General features: G+C 47.0%; 1 protein-coding gene across 1 annotated transcript in view; it reads left to right on the top strand.

The window, feature by feature from the left end:
* LOC144108290 (aminopeptidase NAALADL1-like) overlaps positions 1–23,934 on the top strand; it is a 48,242-nt gene that overhangs the window by 3,967 nt on the left and 20,341 nt on the right. Inside the window, exons 3-9 of the mRNA XM_077641558.1 lie at positions 1,584–1,720; positions 6,020–6,148; positions 10,362–10,389; positions 12,368–12,493; positions 13,704–13,826; positions 15,296–15,476; positions 21,938–22,025. Of these exons, the coding sequence (XP_077497684.1) occupies positions 1,584–1,720; positions 6,020–6,148; positions 10,362–10,389; positions 12,368–12,493; positions 13,704–13,826; positions 15,296–15,476; positions 21,938–22,025 (812 nt within the window). The remainder of the gene's footprint in view (positions 1–1,583; positions 1,721–6,019; positions 6,149–10,361; positions 10,390–12,367; positions 12,494–13,703; positions 13,827–15,295; positions 15,477–21,937; positions 22,026–23,934) is intronic.

The raw sequence follows: 23,934 nt of genomic DNA, 5'->3' as shown, positions 1-23,934 counted from the left end.
TCGTCTTTTGACTACAAGGGCATTCACAACCATACACAGACACGAACTGCTTTTAAAATCCAACAGATGAAACGTGTTGCTCCGCCGAGGTGTCTCAGTGGTTAGGGCGCTAGGCTACTTATCCGGAGTTTCCGGGTTCGAACCCGACCGTGGCGGCTGCGTTTTTATGGAGGGAAAACGCTTAGGCGCCCGTGTGCTGTGCTATGTCAGTGCACGTAAAGATCTCCAGGTGGTCGAAATTATTCCGGAGCCTTCCACTACGGCACCTCTTTCTTCCTTTCTTCTTTCACTCCCTCATTTAATATTTCCCTCAGGGCGCGGTTCAGGTGTCCAACAATATGTCAGACAGAGGCTGCGCCATTTCCTTTCCCCAAAAACCTATTATTATTATTATTATTATTATTATTATTATTATTATTATTATTATTATTATTATTATTATTATTATTATTATTATTATTATTATTAAACGTGTTGTTTTCTTGGTTTGCAATACGCGGCGCTCGTGCGTTTTGTGCCTCTAAATTGACTGGCACCGAAACGGAAGCCACAGAAGGTGTCAGTAAGTGCGTTAGATTAAGCTTTTATTTAAAGGAGTTTGAAAGAGAAGTGTATTAGCTGCACCGTAAGTGCCTGCCTATTAATTGCCTGGCAAATCAATATTCCTTCACAGAGTGAGGTGGAGTGGAAGGCGTCAGTGAGATAGTAAACGAGGACAGAAAAGTGCACGAGCCAGTTTAGAGCTCTTATCTCTTCTTTCTTTCGCTCCCTGCTTCATTGTTTACCCCACGGCGCGGTTGTGGTGTCCCCCAAAAGCGAGACAGTTACTGCGCCCTTTCCTTTCTCAAAATCAATTTTCCATAGGTAGCCCGCCGCGGTGGCTCAGTGGTTAGGGCGCATGGCTACTTATCTGGTGTACCCGGGTTCGAACCCGACCGCGGCGGCCGCATTTTGGTGGAGGCGAAACGCTAAGGCGCCAGTGTGGTGTAAGATCCCCAAGTGGTCGAAATTATTCCGGAGCCCTCCAGTACGGCACCTCTTTCTTCATTCCTTCTTTCAATCCCTCCTTTATCCCCTCCCTTACGGTGCGGCTCGGGTATCCGCCGATATGTGAGACAGATACTACGCCATTTCTTTTCCCCAAAAACCAATTTAATTTAATTTAAACAAGGTCGGCATATCAAAGCCTACTGTTTACAAAGGTCTCAAAACGCTCAAGGCCTTCTCTCGGTGAGGAGGAGCACTATAGTTTTCGACATTTTTCAAGTTTAAATGGTTAGTGATTGACCGGTGCCTGTGCCATGCATGGAACCGAGTTACCATGACTGTGAACGCCCGCCAATCACCACAATCAAAGCCACGGTACCAATTTGTCACGCCATGTCACGATCCAAGTCTCAGTACAAGTAGACACTCAAACTAGGTTCCCTTGCCAAGGGATAGGCACGGTAAGTACCTTGATTCGCTAGAACAATGAGTAGCCTCAGCTTTGGCATCAATTTTGATTTATAGTTGGCATGATTCTGGCCACCGCTGCGTGTAACGAGTCACTAAAGCGGACTGGTCGCTCAAATCCTTTCCAGAAGCTTCCCAGCGCGAAGCCGAGGGCAGTGATGGAGCAGCGGAAAGTCAACGCCCCGACCACGTCACCGCGCAGCCAGGACAGCGTCCACATGATGCTGGGCGCTACAGACGTGCGGCGCATCAAGGAACATTTCGGGTGAAATTCTCAGCAGCACATGTGAATTTCCTTAGTCGGACACAACTCGAAAGGGAGCAGAAAATGCCCCTCAAAAAGGGCTCTCTAACCAGACAGAGTGTAACAGGTGTCTTGGCGTCGATGCCGCCATTAGACGGTACTTGCTGGGGGCCATTTGACGCTTCGTTCTTCACTTGTATCCGACCATAGAAGTTTGTGGGTGCCCGCGTTTCCGGTGTGGCTGTATTAGGCACTTTATTTAGTAACGCCTTTCTATAGGGAGGAGGTAGTGGCCCTACCCCTTTCCTGCTGGCTTCCTACCCACGCCTCCTTTCGCCGTATTGCTTGCGAGCGTCTAAAATAAAGGTCAGAGATTGTTGACGGACATACAATACTTGAGGCTGTGCTATTGGTTCGCGCTTAGATTATAATCGGTATTTTTGCGTTAACGTTTATACTACATCGCGCAACCGACTGCATGCTCGGCTGCATCACGGCCATCCCTTGCGCAAGCGCGGATGTTTTGGCCGAAATAAAATAAAACCCACCGCTAGCCGTTTCACGCATCACGTAGCCAAACTGAGCCAATCATAGGGACAACCGATGAGTCACCCTGCCACGGTTTAAAAAGGCAGCCAAGGTTTAAAAATTTAGCATAGTATGCTGGAGGGCCAGTTGGTCAGCCATCCTTAACAAAAACGGGACGAAAAAAGACGATGACAGGACCAGGAAGACCAGGAGAGACCTGTCCTCGATTTTCTTCGTCCCGTCTTTACGCTACATTTTTGTTAAGATTTAAAAATGCACCAACGCATTCTAGCATAATGCTAACCAATGCTTTCTACTGGCCCCTCAGAGCACCCCGCAATTTTTATTGTTTTTGGAAACCCCATATGCACTCAGCTAGGTGCCACGCTCGTGTTTGGGCCCCTCGCCCTCACTTTGGAGCTGATATATTTGGGGGTGGGGGATTCGTAAACAGCAACTGCATTTCACGCGTCTATGAACCTCCTAGCGCGGCAAGCTCCCCTGAAGCGCCACATAAAGGCAGCTGCCAGCTACTGTCGTCATTATCACTTGCAGCTTGCGTCGCTGTGTAGCTGTACGTCATTTAAAGCCGATTTCAAATAGCTGCGCTCGAAACGAATGATAGTGGCCGACCACGATGGGACACCAACAAGACTGTAAGAAGTGCACTGCTTAAGCTAGTCTACTAGCGTATTTTGATTTATTTGAGTGTGGTGTCCCCAGACATTCTTCGAAAATCTCAAAAGGTAAATTATTTCAGAATGCAATGAATTGAACGTAAGATAACTTCTTTCACGAGGGTGCTGAGGAGTCTGTAACGACAACGGCGACAGCGATGGCTATGTCTTAAGAACCTCAGAAAAATATGCGACTGGGCGCCAGATATAGCTTCAGATTGTGTGGTACAATGAAGTAGCTTCTCCTGAACTGAAAAATGACGTTTCCGTGATAACAGCCATAACCGGTCTAAATCTCGACGAGGAGGTCCGGCCCTCAATTGGGTAATATAGGGTTACGTATGCTTCTCAGTAACTCTTCAAGTGGAATTCAACACGATAGCTAGGCGGGCGAGTTGGTGATAGATTTTTAAAAATAACAGCGCGAAAAACGGGGACAAAGGGTAAAAAACACAAGAAAAGCGCTGACTCTACACTAAAGTTTAATCACAGGAAACAGCCGAATATAAAGAAACAGCAAACAACCGAACAACAAAACCACAAGGCACGTGCACTACGTTGGGTCAAGATAGGCGACCTCACCATCACGCAGGAGCAGGGACTCCTCTATAGTTAACTATAGAGGAGGGACACATGTGTTAGAAATACTCACCACGGGCTGAAAAACCGTTGCTGAACTAGAAATCGCATCATTCAAAGGTAGTAAAAATCGGAATTGTTGTTTCATCTTTGTCATCGGCATTGTCAAAATCCTGTCACCATGCTATAAAACTAAGCTTCGATGACCAGGCTAAGAGGCTTAGGGATGCAGGTTATTCAGATGAGCTCATCACTTTGGGTTCCAACAAAATAGTTAAAAAGCTGAAAACCTCGGCGTGGCCGCCTTCTTCACAGAAAGAACAGAAACAGAAAAAGGTCGCAGTCGTTTCCTATGTACACCGCCTGTCACATGGTCTTAAAAATGTGGCCCAGAGGTATGAAATTGATGTTGTTTTTTTTCGGCACCAAATAAGCTCTCGAAAATTTGTTCAATTGTTGAAAATAAAGCTCGAAATCATAATAAATCTCTAGCGTCTTGTGGCACTAAGCATGATAAGAAATTTTTGCCCTGATCGGAGGGCGTAGTGTATAAAATACCTCTGTCCTGTGGTAAAATTTACATTTGTCAAACGGCACGGTGTATTAACACACGACTCAGAGAACATCTTAACTCATTAGATTCCACCCGCTCCACTAATTTAGTTGATCATTGCCGAGAGTGTCAATCATGCTTTCCTTCCTTATACTATAGTCACATATTGTATAAACAACCCGACCAATTGACCAGAGAAATCCTAGAAGCCTACCAAATGAGAAAAAAAAAACAAGATTGTGCGTCAGCAAACCATCGCTGCGCCTGCGTGGCAGTGAGGTTGCCTATCTTGACCCAACATATTGCACTTGCCTTGTGGTTTTGTTGTTCGCTCTTTGCCTGTTTCCTTATTTTTTCTGTTTCCTATGATTAAACTTAAGTTGAAAGTCAGCGCTTGTCCTGTGTTTTTTATCATTGAAGTCCCCGTTTTCCGCGCTGTTATCTTCAAGTGGCTAATTTAGGACAATGTCTCCAACTGTGGACTAGCGGCGCACAGAGGAACACGGACAAGGTTTTCGTCATAGTTATCTATTATTCCTTAATTTTCTCGTTGTGAAGAAAGCCTGAGATATTTTAGACTTTGCCCAACAGAACTTCTTCACATTATTGCTCTAAATGTGAAACTTTCCGCTAACATCTGCGAATACACGTACTTCTTGGTGGGACAGTTCGTTCATGGTTCATGTGTTAGTGGAATTTGTTGTCGATTTAAAATCTGCGAATAAAACCGGCTATGGCTCTGCCAGTCCCCCACAATGCCGCTCCCCTCGCCGCCATAACCTGTGATTTAAGTGAGCCCAGCAAGCTACTGAATTCTAAGTCGCCAAGGACAAGCGCGGAGACGAACTGGAGAAAGACCATGACAGGGTGTCATCACAATATCCGGGCCTAGAGACCAGACGGACTAAACGTAGCTTAGTCTATAGGGAGAAAATAAAAAGACGCAACTGCGGGAGCTTGTGCGAGTTGGTGGTTCGTCGGCACAGCAAACACTGAGGGCAAAGCAAGCACATGAGGCACGGGAGTATACAAATACTGCACTTTTCTGCGGTAAGGACAGCGTTGGCGTTTCCCTCTCTTTCCTCCTGGTTTCCCATGCTGCACTTTCCATGACAAAATCGACGTATCTCTTTCTCTTCAAATTCCGGGTAAAAAAAATCGTGACTCTTCGCTCGCGTACGGCTTGTACTAATTCCCTGAAATACACAGCCCTTGAACGAAATCCGCTATCAGTACACAGACGCGAGCACCACCGCGAAAATTCGTGACAGCCATTGTCTCCATCACTGTCACTGCCCCCAGAATGTGCTCCCTCTTTCTCTTAGTGCCAGGCTTAGGCTTATCGCTATCAACCCGTCCAATCGCTTTCCGTGACGGGTATAATTCGGGCCACTGGCGCGAACTTCTGCTGCCCGCGTCGCTGCCCCTCAACGCTTAGCCGACATGGAGTGCTGGCACCATGGTCCCCCCCTTACGTAAATAGAGCGCATGTGTAGCGAGCCGGCATGAGAGATGAGTATGTGCACACCTGACGGCGCATTCAAAGCTTCTTATTATGCCTCGAGTACTGAAGATTTCCGCAGACATTCGAAAGAGGGAAGGGGGAGGGAGGGCCTTGGGACGGAGGAAGTTGGCATGTGGGAAATCGGAGGTAGAATAGCGAAAAACGTCACTAAGTGGAGCCAGCTTACCGGAAATTAGAACACGTCCCACCTCTGCACCTTAATGTGCCTGATTCGGCACGTTAAAATGCCTGCACGTTGGCAACTGCAGATTCGGGGACAGCATAGTTCATGTCAATGCTTCTCTCATAGCGAATTTCTGAAAGCACATGGAGAATTTTTTTTTTTGTAAACTGCAAGACTCATCTTCTGCATTCATAGACTCGCATTTGATCTTAGGGTCCAGCAAGTGCCTGCGTGTTGTGGAAACAAGGGTTGATGAAAACTTTCTCCCCACCTTACGCTGTAACCTGAACCGCAGGAACCTGACGGCGGAGACCCACCTGTCGGGCGAGCCTGGCGGCAAACACGCGGCAGAGTACGTGGCCCGCGTGTTACGCAGCTGCGGACTGCACAAGGTCGTCGAGGTCCCCCATCGCATCACGCACTCGTGAGTATGTATGCGCCAGCTGCTGCGTGCGTATGAACGCCGCCGCCATTTTTCTGCAGATTGGCCTCAGTAGAAGCGTACAAAGGACGTTGCCTCAGTGCACTGCCTTTGTCGTATTTCAAAAAGGGGCAGAGCAGAGACAAATGATCTTCGCTCGATTAAATATTCTAGGCGTGAAAAAGTGTACAAAACACAAGAACAGCGCCTGCAGAACAGAACAATTGTGCAACTTTCTGTTACTCCTTTTTCCCCAGCGTTTTGGGACGTTTTCTTTTATCCAGATTGAAATTAAGCGAGCGAGAATCATTCGGCTCAATGCCGGTCTTGTCTAGGCGTCTTGTTCTAATCATTTCCGGATTCCGAGTGCCTTTGCGCGATTCAATGAATTCATGGTTTATTTTCATACCCCAACTCAAGTAGCCGTACCATGATATTCTCATCTATGTCTGTGTGCATGCTTGTAAAGAAAAATTTGGCTTCTTTCTGACATATCCAAAGGCGTTTTTAGCCCTTGGGACTTAATTCTGTATGCGTTAAGTTGCACCTCGATGGGGTTCCTGTTTCTCCCTTCGTGAATATAACCAGTTCTGATTTGTTCGGACTGCATGTTCGCCCGCTTTCTTCTGCACATATTTGTACGGAGTTTGCAGCTACCTGCAGACTGTGTGTTATTTCTTCTTCGTTTTCCGTGTTAATCCATATTGTGACGTCATCAGCGCAGAGTTTCGGTGGAAGCCCCAGCATGGCAGTGTTAAATATGATATAGGGTAATGCTACAGCATGTGGGGTTCCACTGTCGCCCATGTTTATGAGTTCTTCCGCGGTCTTGAATGCACTGAGATTAACTGTACGTTCGACCAGAAACTATTTAATATATATATATGTATATATATATATATATATATATATATATATATATATATATATATATATATATATATATATATATATATATATATATATATATATATATATATATATATATATATATATATATTTACGTCATTTCACTACAGTTCGTGTTCTGTAGGTTGTTAAGTATGGTATTTGCTTCACATTGCCAAATACCGCCCTTAGTTTAACAGGGTAAAGTCGTAGGCCAGTTGGTGCGACATTATGAGTAAAAAACCGCAACAGACGCAAGACAGAGGGAGAAGACAACACAGGGCGGTAAGACAACACACCGCCCTGGGTTGTCTTCTCCCTCTGTCGTGCGTCTGTTGCAGTTTTTTACTCATAATGCCGCCCTTAGGATCCGATGCTAGTATAGCTTTGGCTTTGGTTGCCTCTCGACATATCTGTATTATTCCCACATTTAACTCTAGAAAAATGTCATGGGTTTATAGGCTTGTTCACAAGGCACAAATAATGTGTGGGTTTCGGCCTTCTTTTTCCATTTGCTTTCATAGACTTTTGAGGATTATTTTCTAAGAGTTGTCGAATTTCGATGGAGGCGAAAATCTAGAGGCCCGTGTGCTGTGCGATGTCAGTGCACGTAAAAGAACCCCAGGTGGTCGAAATTTCCGGAGCCCTTCACTACGGCGTCCCTCATAGCCTGAGTTGCTTTGGAACTTCAAACCCCCATAAACCATATTTTCTCACAGTTCCTCCGAGCACAATGTGAGCGAGATCGGTCTTAGGTTCGCCACGTTCATTTCTTTCCCCAGTTTTGGGTATGAAGTGTACCTCTTCCGTCTTCCAGGCCTCGACAATTTTTTTTGTTCGGCCCAGAAGTTATTGAGGAATTCTGTTAGGCTTGTTAGTGATGTTTCTTGGCTCAGAGTACTCGGCCATAGCCACAGCTTCTCAAACTTGTATTTTTTCGCGGTGCGTGTTTGAAATCTTTGTCATCGCTCCTCCGTTCATTCGTTCCGCGACGCTATTGTTTGCTGAAATTGCTGAAGGGGGCAGTCGAGCTGCGAAAGCAGTGAGAGATGCTGAACGCGCTACCCACCACAAAAAAAAAATCGAGAAGCTGCTGAACGCGGCGGCAACTAAGCATCAAAAGGAGCGTCGAAAGCTGAGCTGAGTGCGCTGTCAAGCTTATTGGCAGATAGCGGGGGCTACTCCAGCCGCGTTAGCAGCAAAGAGGTCATGCGCGATTCCTAGCTGTAATGCCAAAATTTAATTGAATATGAAAAGGGGGGAGGTGTACCATCAGAGACACATAGACGCGTACACAAGAACACAGCTGGTAGGCACGGATGGACGCTGGAGACAGAGGCTGTAGGCAGAGACATCAGGTGAAGGCACGGAAGCGTTCAGCAGCCAGAAGACATTACCAGTACCCCAGTGTGGATGCCACCATCAACGAAGCATGTTAAAAAGTGCTAGGCCTTTCCTGATATGCATTTCATACTTGCACCTGCTCTCGAGGAGAAATGAAGTGCAAATTTGTAGCGATAGCTACATTATGCTAGCATTTCGAGCCTTCAGCGTGGCGGCGCCGTGGCCACTGTGGAGGTCGTCACGTGGTTGGCCACGCGGTTGGCCACGTGATGCGGAGCAGCCGCCGGCGGCGCGGCGCGCCGGTAAGCCGAGGGGGTGGGGGGTGAAGAGGGGAGGGAGAGAGAGTGAATCCGCGTCCAGGGACGTAGTACATGAAGAAGTAGTACATGAAAGCCCAGCGAAACGTATCGGCGAAAGTCTTACTTTACAATTCGACTGAGCAAGTTCCACTCGGCCAGCTGTAGCTATCGCGTCAATTCAGGTTTAACCAGAGCTAAGCCACAACCATTTTTTGGAGCGTTTTCCCGTTGAAGTGGCGGTAGTCTTTGGCATCTCAGCGCATTTCAACACTGCCCGGCTGGGCAAAATTGAGCCGAAACCACGCAAGCATGCCCAGGACCATACATGTAAAGTTGGCTACCACTAATTTCCCTTTCTTCTATATTCCCAAACTTCTCATCTGTGTATGTAATCTGTTAAGGCAAACGACAGGTGTCCACATAGGGTTGCGCACGTACCATGTTTGCACTGAGGCGTAACGCAGAAACACGGAAAGCGAGAAGGTGACGAAACGAGCGGTAATTCTTGGCTTCATGATCTTTGATTCTTTTGGGACCGGCAGTTCAATGCATCTGAACACAGAAGAAGTTTCCGGGCCGGCAAAACCTTGCTTTGCATGTGACACCTAAAATGAGGCTGGAGTAATGCACAAAATGTTCCTTAAGATGAAGGCTACACGTAAAAGTGATCATATGTGTAAGAAATCAACATGAGTAAATTGTAATTTCGGGTTAGTTGATGATACATATGCAGAGAAGCGTAGCGCAATAGCACATTTCAAAAACACTCTGCTCGAGACGAGCGCTAACTCTTACTGGCACCTCCTCCACTATGTTCTGATGGCCACTGGAACAGGGTATAATCATTTCCAGTGGGCAGAAGCTAAAAAACATCCACAGTAAGTTTTTTGTAACGATAGCTACATTACGGTAGCATTTCGAGCCTTCAGCGTGACGGCGCCGCCACGCTGTCACATGGTTGGTCACGTGGTGCGGAGTAGCTGCCGGCGGCGCGGCGCCGTGACTGATCACGTGGGTCTTCACGTGGTTGGTCATGTGACCAAGCTCTGCTCGGCCAGCTGTAGCTATCGCGTCACTCTAGTTTTAACCAGAGCTAAACCACCGCCAGTTTTTTTTTCTTTGCTTCTACCTGCATTTGCCCTCTATAATTTCCTCCCTTTGCGGCTCCATTCAACCCTCATTGTCCTTTTTAAAAGAGCAGTAAAGCCAGTCAAAGTTTAACCGCTTGTTTCATCATCTCTAAATCTCGTCCCATGTTTCTGTGTTGCGCCTCTGAGTCGCTGTCATCAGTTAGCCCTAAATTCCACTACATCACGCATTTCATTTCTTCGTAATTTCTGCTATCCCCTTATATATGAGTGTACACTGACGTCACCGCGGCCGCTACTTTGTTGTCTCTGATGCACTTCGAAAGGCCGCGGGCGAATATAATGCATTATCGACTCCCGCCTCAGGCCTGCAATTCTGAAGCTACGGACTGTACAAGAAAATGACGCAAGTGACGTCACCTGAATACCCCCATACAGAACGCGCTCGTTTTAAACAAATAGTTGATGCGATCGAGCATGAAACATTTACTAGATGACGAAATGCAACCAGAGATGATTCTTTAGGCATACTATTATACCATAAAGGCGAATTTCTTTACAAATTTGAATAAGGTTGAACCTTTGTTTCTGGCGCAGGTACCCGGAACCTGGCAAACCTAACCACGTAAGTAATCTCTAAGCCAACCACTGCCATCAATAGCATTCGCTTGCTTCTGAGTGTTTGACTCAAAAGGGTACTAACGGCAGTTTTAGAAACTGCTCATTCACTCCAGGACAGTCTAAGTGAGACTTTCGTCAGTGCGATTCCAGCGTTGGGTGTCTGGAGAGACTTTTTTACTAATTAAGTCCTCGATGGAGCCATTTGTATTTCCCACTATCTTAACTATGTTAATGGGGTCATTCATGACATAACATAGTAACTGCGACCAACGAGTTTGGAGTCGCATTACTTGCGATAACAGTTTTCTGCGTGATGTAATTGTGAAGTCAATAAGTTGGTGGTGGTAGTGGTTTTATTAAAAATAATAGTAAAAAGGAAGGAAAAGATTTTTGCTAGCCCCGGCATCTGCCATCGATACTGAAGCACCTGAGCTGGGGCAGCGGAAATAAAGGACAGCAGGCAGAATGGAGAAATGAAATGAAAGAGGTGAGGGGACAGGAATAGAGGACAGGGGGAGAAGTAATATGTACAAACTATTTACACAATAAGAACTGTGTCCGGGTTGTGCGCGTGATTAGTTCATTTTAGGGGAATTAAATCACACACGCGCACAGCACTGTGTTGGTTACAACTGGAGTGGGGCGTCCAGTTATTAATCGTTCAAGGTAGAACTCGCGGAGCGTTCGGTCACTGCGTGTAACTACCTGACGGAGAACAGACGGGACGTCAAGCCCGTGTGTTCGAGGAATTCACAGAGGCTCACCAAAGTTCGCTCACGAGTGCGCGCACTGCCCTGCGGCCACAATAGCGTCTTGATGGAGTCTGGTAGTATGCCCAGCGCCCTATAGGCCACGAGCATATCGCGACGAGCATCGGCGAACGCGGTACAGTGAAGGAGCAGGTGTCCTAGTGTTTCCACTGCACCGCATAAGTCAATAAGTTGCGCATAACTATACAGCGTTCGACTGACAAAATGGGCCTCGACTAAGCCGTCATGCTTAGCTGAATGTGGCGAAGATGGCATGCTACGTATAATACATGACAAGTTATGTCTCTATCTGGCCGCAGGTGGGTGTAATTAATAAGTAGCAATAACAAATGTTATATGGCGATGGTTATATAATTAGACCTATATTCATTATACTTACCCATATGATGCAGAGAAGCACGGGATATAATAAAGTGCTAAATTTTGCAAGAAATTTCTTCACAATTTTTCTATTTTTATATGCATTTCTATGATATTCGCATATTTCTTTCTGTTTTTGTTTGTACACATTTGAATCTCGTTCTCTGAACTTGCTTTTACACAGCGCTCAAATTATCAGGGACAGAAGGCCCATATGCGTTACTGTATAGAATGGTAATTTTAAGCGCAGAAAAAAACTAAATTTCTGCAATTTTCTCTTTCACTGAGTGAATCAGCTTAGCGAATACACAGAAGGAATTCTAGAAAGTGTCGTTTTACACGAAAACGAGACATGTTTCAGGTAAAAATGTTAACGTGTTAAAGGATGAGTTGACACTGCGAAGACAGTTCACAGCATAAAAAAAAGAAAAAAAATGTATTCATTGTACTTCGGATCTTTTGCACCAAATTGAGCTGCATAATATGGTGAGAGTTATCCGTTCCTCTGACGTGATTTACAAAAATGTTGCTTGACCGTGGACTCAGAAACGGCATATCTGCTGATTGCCGCCCGATAAATCGTCGTTTGAAGTCAGTGTTCGCCCAGTCGAGTAATCTTCGCCACACTCCGCTGTCATACTTGCTCGTGTAGCGGGTCGTTGTTCTTTACTTACGTCAGTACTGCTCGTTTCCGCAGCATTAAACTCTCAAGCAGCGCAAAGCATTGGCCTAGTATTGGAAATGTGTTGGCAGAGACCGGGCCTATAAAGGACCAGCATTTGCCAACATATTCCCAATATTGGGTTGTCGAAAAGAGCTCGTTCGACAGCCGCTCCCCTCTTCTGTTTTCAGGTGCAACTTTTAGAATCCAACGGTCACGTCGTCCACGAGGCCACTTTCATGGAGAAGAAGAAGAGTTCCAAGTCGAAGTCAGTGGTGTCTGGTTACCTGGCCTTCTCCCCGAACGGCATCGTCAAGGTTCGCCCCTCAATATCGCGAGTGCACTGCTCGATGACTGATTTGAAACTTCGCAATGACGTGTGCCTAAGCACGCTCTGTTTGCTTGAAACGTAATCAAGAACACCTGGTTTGCATGTCACCCCAACAGATGTCGCAAAATGCGCCATTTTTATTAGAATCCAAGCTTTTCAATATCGTTCACACTGTGTCACCTAGTTGGCTAATTTTTTTAAAGCTGTACAGTCTTTGTCAAAAATATACAGCCCGAGGTGTTTGCTTCCAAGCCTTGTAGCGGGTTCCTTAAGCACATTTGACAGTCCTAAGCTTCGGCGAGTGAAGGACTTAAGTTGATCCCGCCTTCGTGAGGTTGGGGTCGCTGGGTATGCAAGAGGAGCTGCGCTGCAGGGTTCAGAATCTGACCCCTTGGGCTGTATACTTTTGACAGAGACTGTACATGTACAGGTAAGCATCAGTTAGTTAATGCAGCCGGCCTTGATTGCAGCAGTAACTTTGTCATTGCCAGTCATGGTTGAGTAAATGTTCACAGCACCTTATCGCTACTAGTTTGACTCCTTCCATTGTTTCTAGCGGGATAAGAAAGCAAATTAGTCGCAACCTTGTTGTTTTACAAACCTTGTAAAAATTGTAGCTGGCAATTTCTTTTGCTATCGCACATCAGGCAGGCAAGAGCGAGTGCAGCGCCTCATTGTGGCGCTTATGTTCCAGTAAGGTGATTTGCCATATTCGCAGTAAGCCCGCATGCCGAAAGCAGGTCCTTTTGCAAGAGAGTTTGTCTCACATTTCAGAAGCGCTCCGAGTCCTTCCTAGTTCTCAAATGGCATATCAGCGTTAACGGGGAATTATGCCCCGGTTTAGTTAAGTTTTTCCAAGAGACGTCTTAGACGCTGTTGTGAAGGACACCTTAAGCAAAGAGCTAGAAGGTATGGCCTAGAAGCAAAACCCACGAGGCTCCGGACATTTTAATGTAGTGCGGTCTGAGCACGATGAGAAACTAAAACTGTGAAAAAGTAGCTTAGACAACCTCTCATCAGCCTAGACGGTCGACGAGGTCAAATCAAAAATCAATTTCTGCCACGGCTTGCCGCGATAGGGTTGCTGCATGGTTTCCTAAACAAGTGGTGTGGCATGTGTCTCCGTGCGGTACACTCCCAACTACGGGACAGAAAACGAGCATCCCGCTAAGAGCCGGCCCTGCGCATGCACGCAGGCCAACATGATCTTCGTCAACTACGGCCGGCGCAAGGATATGGAGCAGCTGGAAGAGAACGGCGTCAGCGCCAAGGGACGCATCTGCCTCGCTCGTCTCGGTGGCGCACATGCCGTCGACAAGGTACTCCCCCAATGGTTTCACATATGCAGATTCAACAGATATAGGTTTGCCTGAAAGGAACAAAGAGGACAACTTAATCTAACTTTTGTAGTCAGTAAAAACTAGGCATTTCTTCAGTCCCCTATGTAATAATAATAATAATAATAATAATAATAATAATAATAATAATAATAATAATAATAATAATAATAATAATAATAATAATTGATTTTGGGGGGGCAAGGAAATGGCGCAGTATCTGTCTCATATATCGTTGGACACCTGTACCGCGCCGTAAGGGAAGGGATAAAGGAGGGAGTGAAAGAAGAAACGAAGAGGAGGTGCCGCAGTGGAGGGCTCCGGAATAATTTCGACCACCTGGGGACCTTTAACGTGCACTGACATCGCACAGCACACGGGTGCCTTAGCGTTTGTCCCCTATGTGCAGTTTTCAGAAACGCGTAGAACTCGTCGTCATCATGATCACACTTTAGCACCATACTTCACGCATACTAATGCTTTTAAATTTTCCTTTTTTCCGCGAACAATTGACAAATGGAACGCTGCCTCTACGAGTGATATCGGCTGCTGATTTTAACAGGGCACTCTGTGAGCTATTTTAAATATATGTACTACATTACACAATTTTATTGTTGTGTGTTTTACGATGTAGCAGCTCTTGTATTGAGTGAATGTATTTTTCTGCCCTCCCTGCCTGGACTCAAATGAGGGTCTTCAGGATTGTGGACATAAATAAATGAATAAATAAATAAAATTCACTGCATGGCTATTGGGGTCACCCTGGTGTTTGTTCGGATGCAACCGACGCATTGCTTTCTGAGAAAATCGGAGTGAACTAGAGAATATCGTTTTTCTGTGCCTCTCGATTCAAACGTGTTACGTCAAAATCCGAACAGACCTCCGTGATCACCGTAAGATTTTAATAGAGGCTTAGCATACCCTCAGGGATCCAGGAATTAAAAAAAATCTGCCTTAAAGCCACGTCAGTTTTCTTGCGAGACGGTGAGCAGTGGTGACACCGACATTTTATTTTTTCTACCTTTCTTTGGTTATATAAAAGCGCGTTGAAGTGCCCATTTTTCATTAAAACGCCGTAATCAATTGATATGATTGATTTAAGTCTAAGCTGATAGCTTGCGTTTCAACAATTCCATGCACGCAATTTTTTTCCGAGAAAAGCATTTGTAAACACCATGTAAACACTTTGTAGACACTTTGTAAACACTTTGGGGCTTTTGCATACTAGGAGCGATTCTGATGAAATCAAAGCTCGATCTGTATTTTTTAGCATCAAGCTTGTGGGCTCTGTCTCGCAATTCGTCCCTCTGCGTGGGGGAAATTTCGTTTTACCTAAAGCTCCAAGATATGCAAAGTGTGGCACCCACTCTCACAAATGGAGCAATGTGTTATCCAGCTCCTAAAGAGGCGCTTCCTTTTCGCATACCCTGTTCTTGCCCTGTGTGCCTCAGGCCCGCAACTGCCACGAGTACGGCGGCGTGGGCCTTCTAGTATTCGCCGACCCGGAGGACGTGGCTCCCCAGGGGCCGTCCAAGGTCTACCCGAACACGGGCTTCGTGGACGGCTCGGCGCTGCAGCGGGGCTCGCTCTACCACTACGGCGACCCGGAGACACCCGCCTACCCGTCCGTCGGTGCGTATGCAACGCCCGCCGACACTGCATCGAAAGCTCCGGTTTCCCTTGACGTCTTTATAACTCACGATGTCGCGATCAGCGCAAAACTTTCACGAGATCCGCCTTTCAAGGGAAAGAGAACGCCGATACATTTAACCCTCAATCGTGGCGGAGAGCGAGGATCGGATCGTAACCCAGGCGTGGGGTGAGAAGAGGCCGCGGTGGCTCAGTGGTTAGGGCGCTCGGCTACTGATCCGGAGTTCCCGGGTTCGGACCCGACCGCGGCGGCTGCGTTTTTATGGAGGCGAAATGCTAAGGCGCCCGTGTGCTGTGCGATGTCAGTGCACGTTAGAGATCCCCAGGTGGTAGAAATTATTCCGGAGCCCTCCACTACGGCACCTCTTTCTTCCTTTCTTATTTCACTCCCTCTATCCCTTCCCTTACGGCGCGGTTCAGGTCTCCAACGATATATGAGACAGATACTGCGCCATTTCCTTTCCCCCAAAAACCAATTATTATTATTATTATTATTATTATTATTATTATTATTATTATTATTATTATTATTATTATTACTATTATTATTATTATTATTATTATTATTATCGTAACCGTGCTCCTCGTGAAGTTGCGTGGTCTAAGACGGTGTGTTCTCGAGAGCGCCCACTGACTCCCAACTAGCACCCACTGGATTCCATTTACCTGAGTCAGATTATCTTTAAGCAGCATGTTCCACCAGGGTTTTAAGTTACGGCATATTATAGAGTTGTTTGTCGCTAGGAAAACTCCGTCGTACAGCTTTTTCTGTAAATATCCCAACCGACCGTCAGCGGACTGTAGTACAGACCACTACGGGCATTGTGTTCAAAGTTGACGAGTGTTTCTGTGGCAGCCAGCAGCATTGGGGCATTGGAAACGTTAAGAAGGTATACGAGTATTTATTGATTGGCGCTAACAACCATTGTCGCCAGAGAGCCTAGCGGATTGTGAGTGCGTAACTGGCATCGGGGACTTAAAAATTACCGAGTGTTCACAATATAGGCGCATTTAGCATAGTGCTACTGCTAAGACTCAGCATGTACCGCAATCCGCCACTGCGCAAGCGCAGATCGCCCTGATGGCGCCAGATGGCGCCATGTTCCCTTCAACATCGCGCACGCATTGAACGTCGGGAGCAATCAGCGCGTGCGTTCAAGCGGACAGCGGAACGCGCTATGATAAACGCGTGTTATGCTGCGTAAACCGCGGAACTATTCGGAAACTGAGCGTCGCATGCTACGTGTGACGCTCATTGGCAATGTTTTAACGCGCCAGCGTTAAGGAGCTCGTGTCGCACAAAAGCTCGTGTCGTCGGCGTCTTTGGCCGTGAGCGAAACATGGCGCATCTCGGTGAACACCTGAACAGCGCCATAAGGGAAGGCGGCGTGGTGCGAGTGTCCAGCGAGAATTGTGAGAGGCGTCATTTCCTTTCCTGGAAACCAATTTTCATTTCAATTTACTTCCCTTACAGCCTCGTTCGGGTGTCCACCGAGAAATGTGAGGCAGGCGTCCTTTCCTTTCCTTAAAAAAATTATTTTCATTTTCCTTGCCTTACGGGGCGGTTCTGGTGTTCACCAACATATGTTTCCTTTCCTTAAATTGTCCGGGCAAAGGGTCACACCGAAGGACGATGGCGTTCCATAGATTCCTTGACAATGTTGCAACAGGCTGTCGCGTCCTGCTCTTAAAGGCGAAGCTTAAGCGTCCTATAAATTTTGCTTTTTGAAGCTCCGCCTGTTGTTTCACTACACAGTGTACGCGTCGCACGCATGCACCACAGAGCCCACAGCCTTTCTTGAGTTTCGCTAGTGATGCAGCCTAGCGTAACATAACGATCACACGTAGTTGAAACGCATTACATTTGTGGACTTTTCATAATCACACGATTCGCTGACATCCAGTGCGTCGTCGCCGTCTTCCATCTTTACGTCGCTTTCGTAGCCTCTTGAACAGTCAGTCACTTCTGCTTGACACTTCTTCTTTCACTCCCTCCTTTACCTTTCCCTTACGGCGCGGTTCAGGTGTCCAACGATATATGAGACAGATACTGCGCCATTTCCTTTCCCCCCAAAAACCAATTATTATTATTATTATTATTATTATTATTATTATTATTATTATTATTATTATTATTATTATTATTATTATTATTGACACCTCGTTTCACACCTGGCTCTCTTTGTTGCCAGACGCCTTCAAAACAGTAGTAGTAGTTGTAGTAGTGTTTATTTAAAAACAGTATATATATATATATATATATATATATATATATATATATATATATATATATATATATATATATATATATATATATATATATATATATATATATATATATATATATATATATATATATATATCAAAAGGAGGGAAAAGATTTTGGCTAGCCCAGGCATCTGCCATTGCTACGGTGGCACCTGAGGATCGAACTTGACCGCGGTTGCTGCGTTTCGATGGAGGCCTTAGCGCTTCGCCTCCATCGAAACGCAGCCGCCGTGGTCGGTTTCGAACCCAGGAACTCCGGTTCAGTAGCCAAGAACTCTAACCACTGAACCACTGAGCCTTTTTTTTTTCTTTATTGCCTGGCTTTGACCCATAACATTTACACAAAAAACACTCAACAAAAAACACACAAAACGCTATGTACATACGACACTGTCGTGGTCAGCCATCATGAGTCTGGCTTCGTCATACTAAAATTCACGAAGCATACAGAGCGGCTCTAGCCTCGAGAGCCACTCGGGAGGCTCCGCAGCTGCTTTCTGGATGTCCAGAAAGCAGTCCATTCTTTCCCGAAAATAAATTCGGGCAGGTCGTGCGTCTTTGTCACAATAATAGCCTGCCATTCTGGAGCGCCATATACTGTGGAGGCCCAAGAGCATTATGAGATCAAATGGTACCCCATCCTCATTGTATGTGCTTAAATAACGAATTCCCTGCGCGTCAAGTGGTAGCTCTTTCTTTATTGTCCTTTGTAACACATCCCAAAAATAAACCCCTTCCCAGCAATGCAAAAAAACATGGTCTATTGTTTCGGGCTGTTTACAAATTAAGCAGTTCGATCCCCACGGTAAAAAGAAATCCTTTCCTTCCAAAAACTTTTTAACTGGGAGTGTCCAGGTGTGTAATTTAAAAAAGAAGGTCTTTACTCCTGGTGGCACCTGCATTTTCTTTACCCTTTTTAAAACATCAGCTCCAGGACCTCCACTGTACAAGGCCCTGTACATAGGCTCTGGGAAAACAATATCACAAAGATCATGGTACAACTTCTTTCTTTTAGTTTTATACAAATAATCGCTAGAAAAACGCGCTGAAAGAAACCTAACACTTGCTACAATCTCTTTGTAGTAACCAAAAATTCCACCCGAGAGCTCTTCTGTGGTAACAACAAACTCGGGCAGCAATCGCCGCAGCCTCACCTGGCACACGGTGCGCAAGAACGGGTCTGAGACGTCGCGAAAAAACAAAAAACGGTTCACCAGCTGCCTTAAAAAGAGGTGCCCTAGCCCCAACCCCCCGTCTTTTACCCGCCGGAACAGGTTCGTTCGGCTGCAACGTTCCCATTCGGAAGCCCATATAAAGACGGCAAAAATCCGGTGTAACTTCTGAATGTGCACCCGAGAGCAATGCAAAACCTGCATCACATACCAGAGCTTGCTAATTAAAAACAGGGTGCAGACTGTAGCTCTGGCGAAAATGGAGAGATTGGTGCCTTTCCATTTTCCAGCTCTGTCACGTGCTTCTTTCGTTTGCTGTTTCCAATACTCCTCGCTTTCGCTCTGCTTCCGGCCACCGAGCGTGACGGACGCGGGATCATGAGCTCCGGCGGAGCGGCGATTGCGGCTCTTGCTGGCCGCGGAAACCGGCTTGTTGCCGACGCAGATAAGGACTACGAGATTGTTCTGCCTACTCTGCCAACAGGACGTGTTGTGTTTAACACGGTGTTTCTGCATGGTGACGTGCGAGCGAGGCCCTACCGGGTGGAAGATTTTCGGGACGCCCTCGCCAACGCTGGTGCGCTCCCCGACGTCGTGGCGTTGGGGGCGTATCAGATAAATCATGTGTGTGCGGTGACGCTCAGCAGTGCTGAAGCCACGAAAAAGCTTGCTGCATTGAAGGAGCTACAAGTGAAAGGACGCCGGTGCATCATTTTCGACCCTGAACCACTGAGCCTCCACGGCGGGTTTTAATGTTAAAGCATTCCTGTCTAACACGCTCGGAGACTACCAGCGCGTGCCCATTAGTCATAACGCTCAATTTTGGGTTGCAAATCTCCTGTGTGTGCGCCCTAAGTAGTTTTTTTCTTAGGTTTCGTTTAATAACCTGATGCAGCCAGCTGAGTGCAAGCTATATTGCTGCCGTCTATCATCTGCCACAATTACGGCACCAAATAATGGCAAAGACATTGCAGAGAAGCCAGTCAGCAACAGGTGTTCTGTTTAACAAAGTGCAAAATAGAAGACTTTCCGTGATGGGATCGCTGCAGTCAATGTTTCGAATTCTGAAGTCGACAGAATAGCAGGAGGCACTATACTCTGTAGTCAAATCATTTTACTGCGGTCAATTTGTTAGCAACTCAATGATATTCCGCGTATATTCACTCGCCCTCCAAGTTCCGAATCGTGCCGCGCTGCATGAGGGCGCCACCTGACGATGCACTTCTGGTGCGCCGTATGCAGCGCGGCACGGTTGCTGACACCGAGATGGGAACTAGAGAAACTTTTGTCGCAGACTTCGCCTCCTTCATTCGTCCGCCTTGCATGATTAGCAGCGTGTTCCGCATTTATGTGTCTGAGTTGTAAAAATTATACTGCGCAAACTACTACTGTTTGGGCTCAACCATCGGCCGGAAGAGGGCAGAGTGTGTGAGGGAACAAACGTGGATTAATGACATCCCAGTCCGAAATCAAGAGGAAGAAATGGGCTTGGGCAGGGCATGTAATGCGAAGGCAAGATAACCGCTAGTCCTTGAGGGTAACGGAGTGGATTCCAAGAGCAGGCAAGCAGAGCACGGGGCGGCTGAAGTTTGGGTGGGCGGGGATGAGATTAAGAAGTTTGCGGGGTTAAGGTGGCCGCAGCTGGCAAATTATTTGGAGAGACATGGGAGAAGCATTTGCCCTGCAGTGGGCGTACTACACTCTAAACAAATGGAGTAAAAATGGATTAAAACTGTCCTCTAATGCACACCCTTTTATAAAAGGGAGTGCGCTAGACGGCAGCTTACTTCCTTTTTACTTCCATGTGGGTGTACTTATGTTTAGAGTGTAAGCGCGCGTGTGCGTATGTACGCGTGTGTGTTCGTGCGTGCACACTCGCAGATGGTACAGAAAATCCCAGTGATGGCAACAATAGGGTAACGTCATCAAGTGGCCGTATGACGTGCACTGCAAGTCGAGCACCGCCTCATTAGACAATCCTATGTCGTTCATTTATATATACTCGCCACTTGTCGACCTTCATGAGGCGCCAGTTTTCTCGACAACATTCCTTCCACAATTGTGACGAAACCGTTCATCGTACAGCGTTCCGGATGGTGTTGTATCATTTCTCGTTGCAGATTGCTTACAGGTGCTAGTCAAGTTTGAGGCTAGCTTGCGGCATTCATTCAAACAGATGACACATGCACCTTCAATTGTATGCCTTCCTAGACTTTCGTATCAAAATTGTGATGCAAGCCTCAGCCGGACAGCGCTCCGGGTGGTGTCATACGCGCGTGCTTTCGCTTTGCCACACGTAAGCAGTCTGAAATGTCTCTGCCGAATTTTTTAAACACATTATGCGTTTTTAGCATGCATTTTGATAGGCCTTTTTTTTTACAAAATGCAGCTCAACAACACGAGGCACATTTAAAGAAGCGCTTTTGGTGCCATCTTTCGGTCTCTTTCTCGTCGTCCTGTTGCGCTGCATTCTGTACAATACGTCTCGTCACAGAGGATAGCATACGGCCCCCGCTGTGGCTCAATGGTTCTGGCCCTCGGCTGCTCACCCGAAAGACGCGGGTTCGATCCCGGCCGTGGCGGTCGAATTTCGACGGAGGCGAAATTCTAGAGGCCCGTGTGCTGTGCGATGTCAGTGCACGTTAAAGAACCCCAGGTGGTCGAAATTGCCGGAGCCTTTCACTACGGCGTCTCTAATAGCCTGAGTCGCTTTGGGCCGCTAAACCCACAAAAACCAAACCATGACCCAAACTGGAAGATAGTATACGTCCGGTAGTTGTCATTACCATTCTGAATTCAGGCTTTTCAAGTGCTTTCTAGCAGAGAGTTCCAAAGTGGTTAACATAAACGAGAGCTGTGCCAGTTGGCGCGCGATTAGAAGAGCCCTTCTTCGTGGTTTGCTTGCATTCTAATCGAGCACATGCTTATGGGGTGGGTGCTTAATTGGTTGTTACGAGATATTTTTTTTCTCTCTCTTTTCCGTCTTTTTCTGACGCCACGCAGATAAGGCGCTCCGTGAAGTGGACGCCAGCAACCTGTCCCCAATTCCGGCGCTGGTGATTGGCTACGATGACGCTTCCGTCCTCTTGAAGTAAGCGCTGCGTCCGTGGAGTCGGCATACAGTCTGACGCGGTTTTATAGTGATCGTAACAGGCTTAATCTCCTCGGAGCAAGGGGCTGTGAAGGAGCTTATCTTTGCAAAGGGTCGGAATGATTGAAGTACTATCGGCGTCAAATGATAACGTGAACGGCGGAGGATGTGGCGGAACATCAAATCTACTGCGTCTGCCTGCCATCAGAGATAAGCGCGCTCATTCGGTTTTCGATAGTTTTGATCGTTTCCTTTATGTTCGTTTTCTAGCTTTGCCACTGGAGCGCCACGCTTACGCTTTCCACCGATCTCAACTTGCTCAGGGTGGTTTGTCTTCGTAATCTGTAATGACCAAGAATAGGGGAAGACAAACCACCCTGAGCAAGCTGATATCTGGAGCATGCAAGCGCCTCAGGCGGGGGTTGTGGGTTTTTCCCAACCCACTAGCACTAAGCTGATGGCATCCGGCAATTAAAGATCTGAGGTGTAAACAGTGTAAAGAAATATCAGACATGATCAACAAGGTGTGGACAATCTCTAGCCACAACGAAGCAGACAGAAATATAGAGTCCTGGGAGGCTTTAATGGCCAGCCAGAAAGAAGAAGAACAAAAAAAGTCATCCGTCTGGCACTGTACACCGATGAATCCCAAGGGATCCCTGTCTGCTGAAAGGGGAGGAAGATGACGGCGGTCAAGGCTCAAGTCTTCATCGCCCTCCGATTCTTGGAACTTTCGCTGAAGTTTGCGGTGCCGATTGCAGCGCCATAACACACTGCCTAGCGAGAAGAGCAGGCAGTTTTAGGTAGTACTATTAGTACTTTTCCGCGCCACCTTCAAGCGCTTATTGGCGTGAGCCTCCGCGCTCTGTCGAAGGCGCACGTGCCCTGAGTCAGCTATCCGGGATACGCCGAGAGAAGCCAGGCAATGAATGCTGTCAGCCAAACGCGGGTATCTAATCGCGCAGAATGTGTTCACGCGTTTGCAGCGGCCCAAGCGGCCTACAAAAGCAGTTTTGAGTCACCGAATGGAACAATTGCAGTGCCACCTTGGCAGCGCAGGTTCCCCATGCATCATCATCAGGGCGGTTTCGCTGGCAGCACCAGATGTGGCCCGCGTGGGGAAAGTGAGTGCTCGTAGCTACCTGGCCTGCCACGCTTTGATTTCGCTTCCATCATCGTCGTGTTATCAGCGTCTGGTTGCGATAATAAAGACCTACCAGGTTGCGGTCGCTGTACAACGCGGCAGTTCCCGAATCGCTTGTTTGTGGTAGTGAGCACAACTTTATCGCCACCCGAAAAGCTCAGATGCCTTGGAATCGAACATTTAGGCGTCAGCGAGCGGCCTGAAAAGGGAGCGCGAATCGTTTACCTTTGACGTCACGGTGTGCAGCAGCGCTTCATTGCGAAGGAAACAGGTCACCCACTGTCTACAACTACCGTAATTTGCCAGGCATTCTGCGGTGAGGGAAGGCTCGGAAACTTGCCCCGTGGGCACAGACAGCGGGTTACTGGCAAGGATAAATACCTGCTTATTACGGCCGCTGCGGCTGCAGACACATCCCTCATTAAGGCGCGCTATTTAAAGGACATTTTCCAGTTGTGTGCCAGCACGTCGAACATTAGACGCCGTCTGCACGAGGTTGCTCTGCGAAGCCATGTACCTCCGCGAAAGCCAGCGGTCTCAGAAGCAGGCAAGGCTTGTGTTTGCATAAGACCATGCATCTGCTCTGCGAAGCCATGTACCTCCGCGAAAGCCAGCGGTCTCAGAAGCAGGCAAGGCTTGTGTTTGCATAAGACCATGCATCATGGATTACGGAGAACTGGCTAACGGGTCAACGTTTTCAACTCACTGGGACCAGCGTCAGCGAATTAGGAGAGCCGACAACACCAGGTGTGGTGCCTTTCCTGC

This window comes from Amblyomma americanum, chromosome 10 (assembly GCF_052857255.1).
Source record: "Amblyomma americanum isolate KBUSLIRL-KWMA chromosome 10, ASM5285725v1, whole genome shotgun sequence".
Lineage (NCBI taxonomy): Eukaryota > Metazoa > Arthropoda > Arachnida > Ixodida > Ixodidae > Amblyomma > Amblyomma americanum.
Note: the sequence above shows the minus strand (reverse complement) of the source record. Positions and strands in the feature narration are given on the sequence as shown.